The 14,627-nt window shown below is 42.3% G+C and overlaps 1 protein-coding gene across 2 annotated transcripts in view; it reads left to right on the forward strand.

Annotated features, from left to right (window-relative positions):
* Positions 1 to 14,627, forward strand: part of KSR1 (kinase suppressor of ras 1) — a 153,377-nt gene that overhangs the window by 112,637 nt on the left and 26,113 nt on the right. Inside the window, exons 6-12 of one of the 2 annotated variants that reach the window (XM_026710283.2) lie at positions 679 to 739; positions 3,634 to 3,717; positions 6,207 to 6,268; positions 8,882 to 8,988; positions 9,754 to 9,922; positions 11,402 to 11,443; positions 13,180 to 13,234. In XM_026710283.2, coding sequence (XP_026566068.2) covers positions 679 to 739; positions 3,634 to 3,717; positions 6,207 to 6,268; positions 8,882 to 8,988; positions 9,754 to 9,922; positions 11,402 to 11,443; positions 13,180 to 13,234 — 580 coding nt within the window. The remainder of the gene's footprint in view (positions 1 to 678; positions 740 to 3,633; positions 3,718 to 6,206; positions 6,269 to 8,881; positions 8,989 to 9,753; positions 9,923 to 11,401; positions 11,444 to 13,179; positions 13,235 to 14,627) is intronic. The other variant, XM_026710284.2, reaches the window with a different exon arrangement.

Consider the following 14,627-nt stretch of genomic DNA (forward strand, 5'->3'; position numbering starts at 1 on the left):
GGTGGTGCGAGAAAACCAGGGTCAAGGGTGACAATGAATTATATGTCTCAGAGTTGGCTACACCCAGGCAGTGCCGGCATATTAATTCCCAATAAATCCATTTTAAGTTTTGAAAGTATGGCTTGAGAATCATGATTTAAATGCGGGTAACTGCCAGAACCCTGACATCATTAAATAGAGGACTACTTGTACCAGAAGGTGCAAATGAGCCACCTAAAGCTGCCTCATTTGTATCAAGGGTCCGACGGATGAGCCCAAACAAGTCCGCACTCCGAGACAATCAGACTTCTTCTCAAAGAACTGCTTCATCAAGTACACCATTTCGGCACGCATGAAAGCAAAACCAGCTCTAACTATTTCCTGCTTTAGTTTTAGTATTATTAAAGAATAGATGTTCTCCTCCCTCCTCGTCACAGGTCACACTGTCCAATTAAGTGTTCTGACAACTCCTTCCAGTCTGTGGCTAGCACCTTTTGAGATGACCTTGTTTCCCACAGGACAGTCTGGTATTATTTTCTGGTCTGGGATTCCAAGCCTCTTCCTTTTCCATTTTTGAGAAAAGAAAAGATGGCTGCGATAGCCTAGATCTATTTCAAAGTTGGCAGGCTATCTGCCTTGCAGGCCATTTACATCTCAGTCTACTAATATGTCGACTTTTAAAAATCTTTCTTTTCCTAGATTTACCCCAGGGATCGCCACAAGCGGTACGAAGAGATATCGGTCTGTCTGTAACACATAGGTAAGTTTTTCAGGTGGTTGAACACGCAAGTCCAATGTCAGTGAAGGTGCTCAGCCATCCAGGTAGAGTTGTCTGCAGGTTAACCATCCAAGTTAGAATTGTCTGCAACATACTTTGGGGAGGAAACCCCTGAAGTTAGTGTGGCAGGAGTTGGTATATTACAACGACTCTCTGCCTAACTGCCTTGCTCTGACCAAGGAAGCTGCCTGGATGCCTCTCAAACTAACCACAAAAAGTTTTAAGTTGCAATGATTCAACCTTCAGACAACCTCACACTAACCTTCGTGCCAGTCTGTCAAAGGCAGGCTCCGATCCCCCGCAAGCCTTTGGCTGATTTGGGTGGGGCTGGAATAATTTCCCAGTTTAGTTGCATAATGTGGTGGGTGGGGGGAGAAAAGTTTGACGTGACAAGAGCCCTCTAAGAAAACCTACCTGTACAAGCACCGTCATCTTAGAGACGGATGGCATTGTTGCTTTTCCAACTTTCGTTGCTCATTTAGCTATCGGGGTGGAGACGGGGGAAAAATGTGGAATCAAACAATCCAGATTTGAGGTATATTTCAAAACTCATTTACTGAAGCTAGGATGGGGAATTGTCCGGAATTGTAAGAGTTATACAGGTAGTCCTCAACTTGCAACCACCATGGGGAATGGCATTTCCATTGCTAAGCACAGCGGTTGCTTAAAAGAGTTGTACCCAATTTTATGACTTTTTTTAATGGTTGTTAAGCGAATAACTGGTTGCCAAACGCTCAAGTTTTGACCAAGTGACTGTGAAGATGCTTCAGTGGTCAAAAGTGCGAGTACTGGTTGTCAAGTCATTTTTTTCAGTGTCATATTAACTTCACATGGTCACTAAATGAATGGTTGTAAGTCCAGGACAATTTGTAGTCCGAAGTACAAGATGGTTAATAGGTTGCCTGCTCTTGTGTTAAGCAAAGTTTTGGATGCCTTCTACCAAAATTCAACTACTCAGATTCAGGGACTTTGAAATAGTTGCAACGGATTCTGCTCTGGGTTATTATTTCTGTTATTGTTGGTTTGGGGTTTTTTTTTCCAATTTGGATTTAATGGCATTTATTCTGAAGTTGCTTTCTGATAGAGGACTCCTTTTATACTTTCCACGATAAGGCATTTCACTCTTTCCTTGTTTAATGGATTCCTTTGTTAAGCCTCTTTCTCTCTCCCTCTCCAACATCAACCCAAAAAACAATAGTATCGAAAACTTGGCGGGCTTCTACGAGAGTGTTTCTCGACCTTGGTTGTAGAGGTGTGGACTTCAACTCCTAGAATTCCCCAGCCAGGAAGCTGAATTCCACATATCTTCAACCTGCCACGATTGAAAAACACTGCTCTGTAAGAATCTGAAATAAGGCAGGTTATGCTAAAATGAAGTCTCATCTCAAGACTGCTTATTAGGAATTTTGTGATGATTTCAGATACAGTTGTCCTCTGTTTTGAATCTTCCCATCCTTCATCATCTATTGTTTTCCTTTTAAGGAGAGAGGAGAGGAAAAAACAGTTTTGATTGGTTTGTTTGACATTAAAAGTCCTTCCTGAAAGCACCCAGAATAAGCATTGCAGAGGCTCCTGGTGACTTGTTCAGTTTGCATGCAAAGATGGTTACATCAGAGGCGAGAGACATGACCGAGCCTAACTCCTATACAGCATTTGGTTCTTGATCAGTGAACTTTCTAATATCTGTCATTATAGATCTGATTTTGATTCTATAACATCCATGGAGCTCCAATTTCTATTAGTATTTTTATTTCCCCTTCTCTGGATTTACTATTCTACAAAGATGATTAGGGGGCTGGAGGTTAAAACATACAATGCATGGGTAGTCTAGTGAAGAGAAGGACCAGGGGAGACAGGATAGCAGTCTTCCAGTATTTGAGGGGCTGCCATAGAGAGGAAGAGGTCAAGCTATTCTCCAAAAAGCACCTCAAAGCCAGACAAGGAATAATGGATGGAAACTGAACAAGGAGAGATTTAACCTGGAAATAAGGAGAAACTTTCTGCAAGTGAGAACAATTCACTAATGGAACAGAAGTTGCCTTTGGAAGTTGTGGGAGCTTCATCACTGGAGGCTTTCAAGAAGAGACTTGGAATGCCATCTGTCAGAAATGATGTAGGGTCTCCTGCTTGGACTGTGTGTGTGTTGAACTAGATGACCCTTCCAACTCTGTTTTTTTGTACTTCTGTACCTCTAAAACATTAGATCTTCTGTAGGGAAGGTATGGAGCCAAAACATTCCCTAGAGAATTTCGTCACATAATACAGATAGTCCTCAACTTACAACCACAATTGAGCTCAAAATTTCTGTTGCTAAGCAAGATGGCTAAGTGAATTTCCCCTTATTTTACGGCCTTTCTTCCCACAGTTGTTAAGTGAATGACTGCAGTTGATAAGTTAGTAACATGGCTGTTAAGTGAATCTGGCTTTACTTGTTAAGAAGGTCACAAAAGATGATCACATGACCGTGGGATGCTGCAACCATCATAAATATGAATCAGTTGCCAAGCATCCAAATTTTGATCACGTGACCATGGGGATTCTGCAACCGTCATAAGGGTGAAAAATGGACATAAGCACTTTTTTTAGTGCTGTTGCAACTTTGAACAGGCATTAAATGAACTGCTGTAAGTCAAAGACTATCCTTATTTTGATATGTGGCCTCATAGTTTGCCTGGGTATCTTTCACCAATAATATTGCTTTCCTGAATCCAGTGTCTTCTTTTAGAGCAGGGTTGTCCAACCTTGGCAACTTTAAGACTTGTGGACTTCAAAGCAAAGCTGGCTGAGGAATTCTAGGAGTTGAAGTCCACAAGTCTTAAAGTTGCCAAGGTGGGACAACCCTGTTTTAGAGCTTTATTCTGTTTCCTCTCATTCAGGTTTTCTACAAAATCCTGGCTCTCTCAGGTGTGCCAAGTGTGTCAGAAAAGCATGATGTTTGGAGTAAAATGCAAACATTGCAGGTAAGCCAGTGATAATGTGTATTCTCCTTGTGGTTGAAAGTTATAGTCTAGAGGTCTCCAAACTTGGCAACTTTAAGACTTGTGGACTTCAACTGTCAGAATTCTGGGAGTTGAAGTTCACAAGTCTTAAAAGTTGCCAAGTTTGGGGACCCCTGTTACAGTCTGTAAAAACACAGCAAGCAAGCAAAGAACCCTAGCAGGGATTCACTTGGAGAATTCAACAGAACAGAAAGGAGGGAAATGACCAGAGAACCTGCATATTTTTAAAGTTGCACACTCAGTTCCAGAGCAGAAAAAGTCATTCTCAGAAGAGCTGCTGATTACAAGGATGGCTGTGTAAAATCTGCCAATTGCCAGTGACTGATTATATGACTACTTCCAGCTGAGTAAGCGGAGATCATAAGAAAAATACAAAGCAGCCAGTTCCTAAGTTCACTTGTTGAGTGTACAAGTTAATGGGAGTTTTGGGGAGAACCCCAAACAAATGTTTCTTCCTTAGTCACAAGATTATCTTTTGCTAAGTAAGAGCCTGGGAAGAGAATTTTTTTAAAAAAGCTTTTTTTTTTTGCCCTGCATAGGGAAAGCAAAGGTCTGGAGTCTGTAATTATAATGTTTATCTTTCTGTCAGGAAAGAGTCAAAAGGGCACGAATCACTCTATGACTAACAGTGATTAATCAGTTCAGATAAAGTCTCTGCTATGAAAAGTGCCTGTGAAGCAACTTAAAGAAAATGGTCAAACAGGGAATAAGATCATTGGATGAGAATAACAAAAGCGAGAGAGGCTGAAAATACTCTGTGTAACTTTCCCTGAGCGTTCAAGAGGAGGAAAAGCGACCTGGCAAAATGGGGATATAGTATGGTTCATTCCTAAAGGCAGAGAGGATGCAGCTTTACACTACAAGAAGTAAAAAAAAAAAAGAGTCATTGTTTGGCCTATACAGGTAGTCCTTGACTTACCACATAACTGACTCCCAAATTTCTGTTGTGAAGCGAGACAGTTGTTAAGTGAGTTTTGCCCAGGGGTGGGATTCAACCGGTTCTCACCCTTCGGCTGAACGGTGGCTGGTAAATTGCTGGCTGGTAAAGAACCTGCTTAACTAGCAGAAGACTTAAGGGTCGATCCTTAGTAGTTTGAGGGACCAGCCTTCACTGGTATACCTAATCATGACACAAACATGGTCATTATGATGCTATATTTTCCCTAACTTTAAAAAAAAACACAACCTCCAGCATGATGTAATGGTTAGGATGCTGGCTTATGTTCACAAAAAAAAAAAGCATTCTGATTTCCATTTAACGACAGAGTCATTGGATCAGTGGTGGTATTCTACCAGTTCGGCCTGCTTCTGGCGAGCCGGTAGCAGCAATGAGCAGCAGAGACCAAACCGGTTCTCTCCACCGCTCTGCTGTTGGGCCTACCCACATGCCCAGCCTCCTTTACTCCCCTTTATCCTCTGGTTTTGAAGCACTGCTTTCCGCGGCACAGCAGAGGGCCGCACAGCAGCTGCTGAAGCGACCGGGAGAGTGCAGGCTTGCAGGAGGTGAGTTGGAACCAGGGGTGGGTTTCTACCGGTTCTGCCCACCTCTGTAGAACCAGTTGCTCCGAAGAGCAGCAGACATAGATCCGGTTCTATGTCTGCTGTTTTGGCCCACCCACCCGCCCGGGCTCTTACCTGATCTTTTACTTCCTGCTTTTTCAACTTCAGCTGTCATGTGAGGCACAGCTGCAGTTAAAAAAGCAGGAAAAAAGTGCTTTTTCAAAGGCTGCTTCTCTGCACACAGTGTGCTGGTGACAATTTACAGGCGTGCGCACAGCATGAAGGGAAGCACATCGTAAATCACCGAACCTCATAAATCACCGAACTGGTAGTTAACCTTGTCAGATCCCACCCCTGGTTGGAATGCCTCTGTGCCTGCCTGCACAGAATGCGCATTTGGTGCATGCGCGCATGCAAAGTATGTGCACTAGAGGTGGTATTCAGCAGGTTCTGACCAGTTCTGGAGAACCAGTAGCAGAAATTTTGAGTAGTTCGGAAAACTGGCAAATCCCACCTCTGACTGGAGATTTTACAGTATCCTTCCCCTGCCATGCCCACCAAGCCACACCCACAGAACCATTAGTAAAAAAATTTGAATCCTACCAGTGGTGTGCATGCATGCAAAGCGCGCCCATTAAGCCACACCCACCAAAGCAGTGGTAAAACTTTTCGAATTCCACCACTGCATTGGATGATCTTTGATCAGTGGTAGTTATGGTTAATGGGAATTTCAACCCAACTCAGCTGCAGGACCTTGGACGCTCATCCCACCCCTGGTTGGAACGCCTCTGTGCGTTCTAGCCAAGTTCTGTGGCTGAATTTGGTCTTTCCAATCCCAACTTCACGCTCTGATCGGTGCCTCCTGCTTTCTTTTGAGAAAAGCAGTGGGAGTATTTCCTCTGTCCACTGTTTAGCTTAGCTTGTACCTAATACGTCTTTTCCTTTTGCAGATTAAAATGTCACAATAAATGCACCAAAGAAGCCCCGCCCTGTAGAATATCTTTCTTACCAAGTAAGTGCCGTTACATTCTTTTTAAACTTTTCTTCCTCTTACCGGATTACTTGCTGTTTAAGTTCAGTTTTATCCGGTTTGGGTCACTATATCATAAAAAAGATGTAGACAATGTGGAAAGAATGCCGAAAAGAGCAACGAAGATGATTAGGGGGCTGGAGGCTAAAACGTATGAAGAATAGTGGCAGGAATTGGGTTTGTCCAGTCCAGTGAAAAGAAAGGACTAGAGGGGACATGAATGCAGTGTTCCAATATTGGAGGGGCTGCAACAAAGAAAGAGGGTCAACCTATGGCATTTTCTAAAGCACCCAAAAGGCAGGACAAGTAGCAATGGATGGAAACTAATCAAGAAGGGGAACAACCTGGCATTAAGGAGAAATTTCCTGACAGCGAAGAAAATTAATCATTGGAATGACTTGCCTCAAAAGGCAAGTAGGTGCTCCATCACTGGAAGAGATTGGACAACGATTTGTCTGAAATGGTTTCCTGCTTGAGCAGGGGATTGGACTAGAAGACCTCCAGAGTTCCTTCCAATTCTGTTATTCTGACTAACTGAGATACTTTGACATAACATATTACTCCATATTACTGTGGTTGGCTACAGAGTTAATCACTGGGATGGCATAGCATAGCATGGCATGGCATAGCATAGCATAGCATAGCATAGCATAGCATAGCATAGCATAGCATAGAACAGAACAGGAATAGAGTAGAGTAGAGTAGAGTAGAGTAGAATAGAATAGAATAGAATAGAATAGAATAGAATAGAATAGAATAGAATTCTTTTTGGCCAAGTATGATTGGACACACAAGAAATTTGTCTTGGTGCAAATGCCCTCAGTGTACATAAAAAGAAAAGATACATTCGTCAAGAATCATAAGGTACAACACTTAATGATATTCATGGAGTACAAATAAGTAATCAAATCATACTAGGAAGTCAATAAAAATCGTAAGGGTACAAGCAACAAAGTTACAGACATACAGTCACAAGTGGGAGGAAATGGGTGATAGGAACAATGAGAAGATGAACAGTAATAGTAATGCAGACTTAGTAAACAGTTTGACAGTGCTGAGAAAATTATTTGTTTAGCAGAGTGATGGCATTTGGGGAAAACTGTCCTTGTGTCTAGTTGTTCTGATGTGCAGTGTTCTATAGCATTATTTTGAGGGTAGGAGTTGAAACAGTTTATGTCCGGGATGTGAAGGGTCTGTAGATATTTTCACAGTCCTCTTTTTGACTCGTGCAGTATACAGGTCCTTGTTGGAAGGCAGGTTGGTAGTAATTGTTTTTTCTGCAGTTGTAATTATCCTCTGAAGTCTGTGTCTGTCTTGTTGGGTTGCAGAACCAAACCAGACAGTTATAGAGGTGCAGATGGTTTGCCTTCAGAAGTTGCAGGTGCTCCATCACTGGAGGAGACAAGGAAGAGACTAGACAGCCATATCTTTAGAATGGTATAGGGTCCCCTTCTTCAGCAGAGGGCTGAACTAGAACAGGTGTGTCAAACTCAAGGCCTGCAAGCCAGATCCGGCCTGTGGGGCCAGCCCGGAAATAGCAAGGGACCAGCCTGCGGTGCCTCTGGCAGCCAAAATGGGGTGCAGGGGGCTGTGTGCACCCCCATGTCTTATTTTTGGCCTAGACAGCATCTGTCATGCCCCGATCGGAGTCTGAATCTGAGGAGGAAGATGAACAGCTGACGGGGAGTGAAAGAGAAGCTCCGTTGGCTGTGGAGGAAACTGGGGAAGGGTAAAGTCAGGCTGGGCAGAGCAGGGAAGAGATAGAACAAGGGAGAGGGGGTTCAGTGGAAGACCAAGGCCCACTCCCTCTTCATCCTAGGGCACACAGGGAAGAACAGAGAGCAACATGGGTTGCATGGCTTATGAGGGAGGAAAGGGCCCTGATTCCCTTCACAAGGCACACCTGGGAAGGGAGTTTAAAGGAGAGGCAGTTTGGGAGGGACGTTTGTCGGAAGCAAACATTGAGTTTATCTCATGTTGGCTGCTGTTATGTGAATTCCTGGCATCCTCCCAACTGGTTTGATTTATTGCCGTGTTACTTCACTTCTGGAACTCCTTATCTTGCCCTGCTGGATTTGTTACCTTATCTTGTCTTGCTGAATTCATAGTTTAAAGTTTTCTGTTGATAACTATTTGGGGCTGGAATATCTGTAGTCAAAGGCTCTTGCAGGTTCCTGGGAGAGTTTTTCTCCAGACCGGAAGATAACAGGAACATTGAGGGCAAAGTTGGAGCTAATAAAGAGACCCCTACTTAACTATTCTGGCTCTGTTGCCTTTGTGCCACGTCCCGGGTCATCACAGCATCCTGCAGCACTCTGCCGGCCAAAACGGGGTGGGTGTGGGGCCTTGTATGGCCTTCCCATGCCCTGGGTGCTGCAGGAGGTATCCATCCTTTTTCCCCCACCCCCCCACCCCTGGCTGACCCATAGAGGAGAACTTCAATGCTGATGCAGCCCTCGAAGAAATCCGGTTTGACACTCCTAGACTAGAAGATCTGCAAGGTCCCTTCCAACTCTGTTATTCTGAATTCAGTGTTGCTGTTATAGTTTTAAGAAGGCTAGGTAAAATGTTGACTTCTTCTCTCTGCTTCAATAGTACCACGGTTAAGGAGAACAGAGAGCGTCCCTTCCGATATCAACAATCCGGTGGACCGGCCTTCAGAACCGCAGTTTGGGACTCTCCCCAAAGCCCAAGCTAAAAAGGTACAGTATTGAATTTTACAAAGAACACATAGACAGCCATGTGGGGTGAGGCCAAAGTTTTCAGTTGGATTCCCACACAGTGTTTAGCCAACACATTTTAGGGAAACCTAAAATGCTAACTGAAAGCCAATATAGGTAGTCCTCATCTTATGACCACAATTGGAACCAGAACTTCTGTTGTTAAGCAAGGTAGTTAAGTGAGTCACGCTCAATTTTACGACATTTTTTCCCAAGATTGATAAGCAAATCACTGCCTTTGTTAAGTAAATTACACAGTCATTAAGCAAATCCCCATTGAGTTTGCTTGTCAGAAGCTGGCTAGGAAGATTAGAGATGGCGAACATGATTCCAAGATGCTGCAACCATTGTAAATACACGCCAGTAGCCAAGTGCCTGAATTTTGAACACATGACTACAAGGATGCTGCAATAGTTGTAAGTTCCAGGATCATTTGCAATTGTAGTGCTGTTGTAATCTCAAATGGCTGCTAAGTGAATGATTATAAGCCGAGAACTAACTGCATCTAGATGCCAGATTTTAGCAGCATTGTGATCTATGGAGAAAGCCATTTTGGGATTAAAAAGGCTGCAAAGTGTCTTAGGAATTGACCATCCTGGCTTAAGGGGTTGGCCAGACATAGCCAGTTATGGCTTGATCTCGGAATCTTAAAACAGCTAAGGGAGAAAAGCCAAGAAGGATGTTTTGTCTCATGTCCTCAAAAGTCGCTAATTTCCAAGATTTCAGTGTTGCTTTGATCTCTTACAGGACCATCCCACAGCAATCAATCACCTCGACTCCAGTAGCAACCCGTCTTCTACCACCTCTTCCACACCATCCTCTCCAGCTCCCTTCCAGTCTTCCAACCCCCCTAGCGCAACACCTCCCCCAAACCCATCTCCCATGGGACAGCGGGACAGCCGGTTCAACTTCCCAGGTAAGTTGTTTCCAGAAGAGCAAAAAACCCAGGTTTGCTGAAGACTTGCGCAGCCAAAGAAGAAATACAAATGAAAATTCAACTCAGTACATTTAAGATATAACCTGTTTGTCTTAATGTGCTTTTCTTTGCCATGGCATCTTGTTCTAATTCATCAGTTACTCACTAACAAGAGTTGTCTGGGCAATGTTCATATGAAAACAGTAAAGCCACCCACCCCACATTTATTTATTAAATTTATGTGCTGCCCACCTCACTAATCAAAGCAATTTTGATGATAGAAATGATTCTCCTCTATCTTGTTCCAAGAGTGCCTAGCCTAGTCAAAAGAAAAACATCGTAGTTTTGTGATATTAAATGTCTGCAATTAAAAGTCCCGCCACAAACCTATTTCTTTGCCTGCTGACATTTTTGCAGTGAGTCTCTAGCAGGTCACTTAAAGATCAAGTCTGCTGTGTTCCCCTCCCCAGAGAAGTTGGGCACTTCCAAAATATTCTTAGCCTGAACCTTTTCTGGAATAGAACAATGTTCATATGTTCATCAGATCTTCTGCTGTAATAATTACTTTGCCCACATGTTCTCTGGGAATTTATATACTTGCTAAAACATACTGATGTCATTCCCTCTCTGGAAAAAGCAAACATTACACGGAGTCCTCAAGTTATGACCACAACTTAGCCCAAAGTTTCTGTAGCTAAACAAGACAAGTGAATTTTGCTCCATTTTATGCCCTTTTTTGCCACAGTTGTTAAGTGAATCATTGCAGTTGCTAAATTAGTAGCGTGGTTGTTACTTCCCCGTTGGCTTTCCTTGTCAGAAGGTCGCAAAAGGGGATCACATGACCCCAAGGCTCTGCAACCATCATAAATATGAGCCAGTTGTTAAGTGTCTGAATTTTGATTATGTGACTATGAGGATGCCACAAAGGTCATAACTGGGAAAAATGCTCAAAAGTCACTTTTTTCAGTAGCAGTCTAACTTTGATTCTGCAATGGTTGTAAGTGCAAGCACCCCATCGTAAGTCACTTTTTCTAGTGCCATTGTAGCTTCAAACGGTCACAAACCAAATAGTTGTAAGTTGAGGACTACCTGCAAGCAGCATAAAAAGGAGGGGAAGGGAACTCGGTTTCTGAATTGAGGCGATACCCGCTAGATCTGTTTCTCCGCTAGAGACAGCCATATTTTGCTGCCTCTTCTAAATAATAAAAATAGCAATACAAGTAAATAAAATAATAAATAAATAAAAAATAAAAGCATTTTCCAACTGGCTGCATGCTTCTCTAACTGGCTGCACTCAGAAGCATTGGTTGCTTATTTACAGTTTACTAACTCTGAACTGGGATTAATTTACTAGACAAACACACACACACACACACACACACACATTGCCTTGTGTGCTAACTACTGTGATCTTTTATTTTTTCTTTTTCTCTTCCCTTTTCCTCTCCTTTTCTGCCTAAACCAAACCAAACTAAACAGCTTCTCACTACATTCAACATAGACAACAGTTTATCTTTCCAGGTAAGTTTTATCTTCTAACAAGTAGCTGCTCAAACATTACTTGCAACGTTTTCCTGCAATATTTTTTTTTTGTTAAGCACAGAGAGAAAGAGAGAGACAGATTTTTCTTCTGCATGTTGCACTCACACTACCCTCCTGCTTTACTGAAAACACACACCATTCGGTTTTCTTGTTCCAATCCCTGTTATTTGAGGTCAAAAGTTTTATAGGTGTGTGTTACTGCGACATAAAATAAAGCATGATCTTTGATCTTCCTCTGCACAAATCATTTCAACATATTTTCCCTTTTATGAACCATTAGACAACCTGTGATCTATTGGAGAGAGATTTCCTTACCACATTCTTCAAAGTCTTCCATAGGCACAGAGCTTCTAATGCGCTGCCTTCACTGGAAAAGTCGGGATACAATCAGAGATGTACCTGAGATATAGCCCAGGGGGGACCTGAGATATAGGCCAGAGATGTACCTGAGTTATAGCCCTGGCTTACTTCAACTCCCAGAATTTCCCAGCCAGCTTTGCTTAAAGTTGCCAAGGCTGGAAACCCCTGATATAGCCATGTAGGACTGTATAGCATAAACACCAGCACAGGAAAATATTTAATGGCATTTTGCTCTGTGTCATAAACCGTTTTGTGGTAATTTCAAGGTCATGAAGTGTTTTATAAAATCTGCCAAATTTCAGTTAAATGGGAGACTCACATTTTGGTCCCGTGTTTTGTAAATTGACCTGTTTAAGAGAACCTTGGTTCAAGAATCGTTGCACTGTTTCTCCCAATGAAAGGTTACAGGGATGAGAGTTTTAGTCATACATAGATACCTATACATAAAAGTAGACTTTTATAAGCTAAACAGAATAGGACTAAATTGAAACAAGCTTGGAGGGCAAACCACTGCCAAAACATAAAGTAATGCTAATGTCAATTATCAATTGTACTGTATCCATAGGGTTGTGGCAGAAAGGCAAGACGGCAGATATGGTGTCATAATGCAACCCCCACCCCTCATACCTTTTGAGCAGGCAGGGTCTGCATCACAAGGACTCTGCCATGTTGCCTTTTTTTTTAACCCTTCCCCTCTCCTCCTGTGAATGCCACTCATCATGATTGATGGTTTTTCAGATTGAAAAGTTGGGATGCAATAGAGGCAAATCCCATTTTGGAAGGTTCCTATGTGTGAAAACAAATTAATAAATCCATAATTGAGAGGTCCTTGGTGCTCTCTGAGCTTGGTTGTGTTTTGGCAGACATTTCATTACCCAACTAGGTAACATCATCAGTGCTAGTAAGGAATGGGGTCTGCTCTCAGTTTATATTCTACTGGCTTGCCCTGTCAGTGTTGATGGGAATGGTCTTGGAGGTTCTTTGGTTGAGCTTTTTACTGTTGGCTTATTTGGCAGTTCCTTGATTGAGGTATTGTTTACTTCTTGAATGTTGCTCTAAAAACAACAAGACTCAGCCCCAAGGATGCCTCTCTCAACCCTGAGCTACAAACACTTTCCTTTATTAAATATTTCATCGCTTCTAGATAGGAATTTATAGAGGGTGTCTGATCCCCCAACTAAAACTAGTCCGGCCTCAAGCAAGCTTTACCCTGTGGCTTTGTGGGTTATACATTTTGTCTTTTTAGTTCTCTATAGCTAAATATTTATTTGATGTGTGTTACTGAACTTGCTAAAAGCAGAGAATTGTGAACATCCGTCTTTCCCTCCTACCCCATATATTCTTCTTTCTTTTAGAAATTCCTGGAACTCCACAAATAACGCAGCCTCCTGAAACTACGGAAAGTACTAAGTAAGCCCCTCTTTATTTATTTCTAGCATTTCTCTTTACTAACAACCATTCATTCAGCGGCCGTTCCAAATTACAACAGCAGTGAAAAAAGTGACTTATGAATGTAATTGCCAAACTCAAATACAGTCAAAGGTCCGGAATTACCTGTATATATTCACAATATGGAGGCTCTTACAAATTCCAATCCAAGGACAAAAATCAGTTGTATGGTGCCCCCTAGTGGTCAACAGCAAATATAACAACAACATTCTTTTTTCTGTTCTACAGTAAAGATTTGATCTGGGTATCTGATTTGTGCTGAAACAACCTTACTCAAAATCCTTTTAATGAGATGTCTTTCCACAGGGTTCCTTTCCTACCCAAGCAAGATAAGCTATAGACAGCTAGAGGTGGTATTTGCCGGTTCTCCAAACTACTCAAAATTTCCGCAACCGGTATGCCAGAACCAGTACGAACCGGCTGAATACCACCTCTGGCTATAGGGTTAGCTTATCTTGCCTGTAGAAAGGTACCCTGTGGAAAGAGGGTTTCATGGCTAATAGTGGAGGAACCCCATTTAATTAAACGTCATATGTTTACTATGGCCTAATTAGAGAAAAAAAAAATCTTTCTGCATGCAATATGTGCTGGCCAGAATGATTGATTCTTCCTAGTAACAATTGCTGATAGGACAGAAAAGAAAAGGGAGATAAAAGTGGCTCTCAAGAGAAGAAAACCTATGCCTGTTGCAGCAAGATTGTGTTATATATATATATATACATCCTGTGGTGTTGTGTTACACATTTTATTCCACCCTTCCTTCCATAGCCTTCCCTGCATGTGTTCTTCACAACCGTCACACTGTCTTCTTTGCAGTCTAGACTGGAAGCAGTTAATCCCAGAAATGAGAATTGGAGAGCTTTGATGACTAGTAAACTCATTATTATTTGTGCATTCTGTTACCATGAATTCCCTCACAATTCCAGCTTCTATAAAGCTGGAACCCATTGTTCATCGATTGTAGTTTGAGTACAGCTATGCAAAGCCATGTCCATTAGGGAAAACAGTCTGAGGGTCTTACTGTACAGCATTAACATGAGCTACACCAAGGGAATTGTGTTCTTGTTTTCACAGTGTTTGTTATATTAACATATGTCCACATGGTTCTAGTAATAGATTACATGTTCTCACACTTCAGTGACTGCGGTTTTTGCTTCCGTGAGAGTTTTCAAGAACATTACAGGTAGTCCTTGACTTACAACAATTCATTTAGCAACCATTCAAAGTTACAACGGCCCCCCAAAAGTAACCTAAGCCCAAGTCCTCCCACTTATGACTGTCACAGCTTCTCCATGGTCATGTGATCAAAATTCAGGTGCTAGGCAAGGTTGAGAAAAGTGACTTTGGTAGATCA

Source organism: Pseudonaja textilis, chromosome 1 (assembly GCF_049901715.1).
Source record: "Pseudonaja textilis isolate UNSWEBS1 chromosome 1, rPseTex1.2, whole genome shotgun sequence".
Lineage (NCBI taxonomy): Eukaryota > Metazoa > Chordata > Lepidosauria > Squamata > Elapidae > Pseudonaja > Pseudonaja textilis.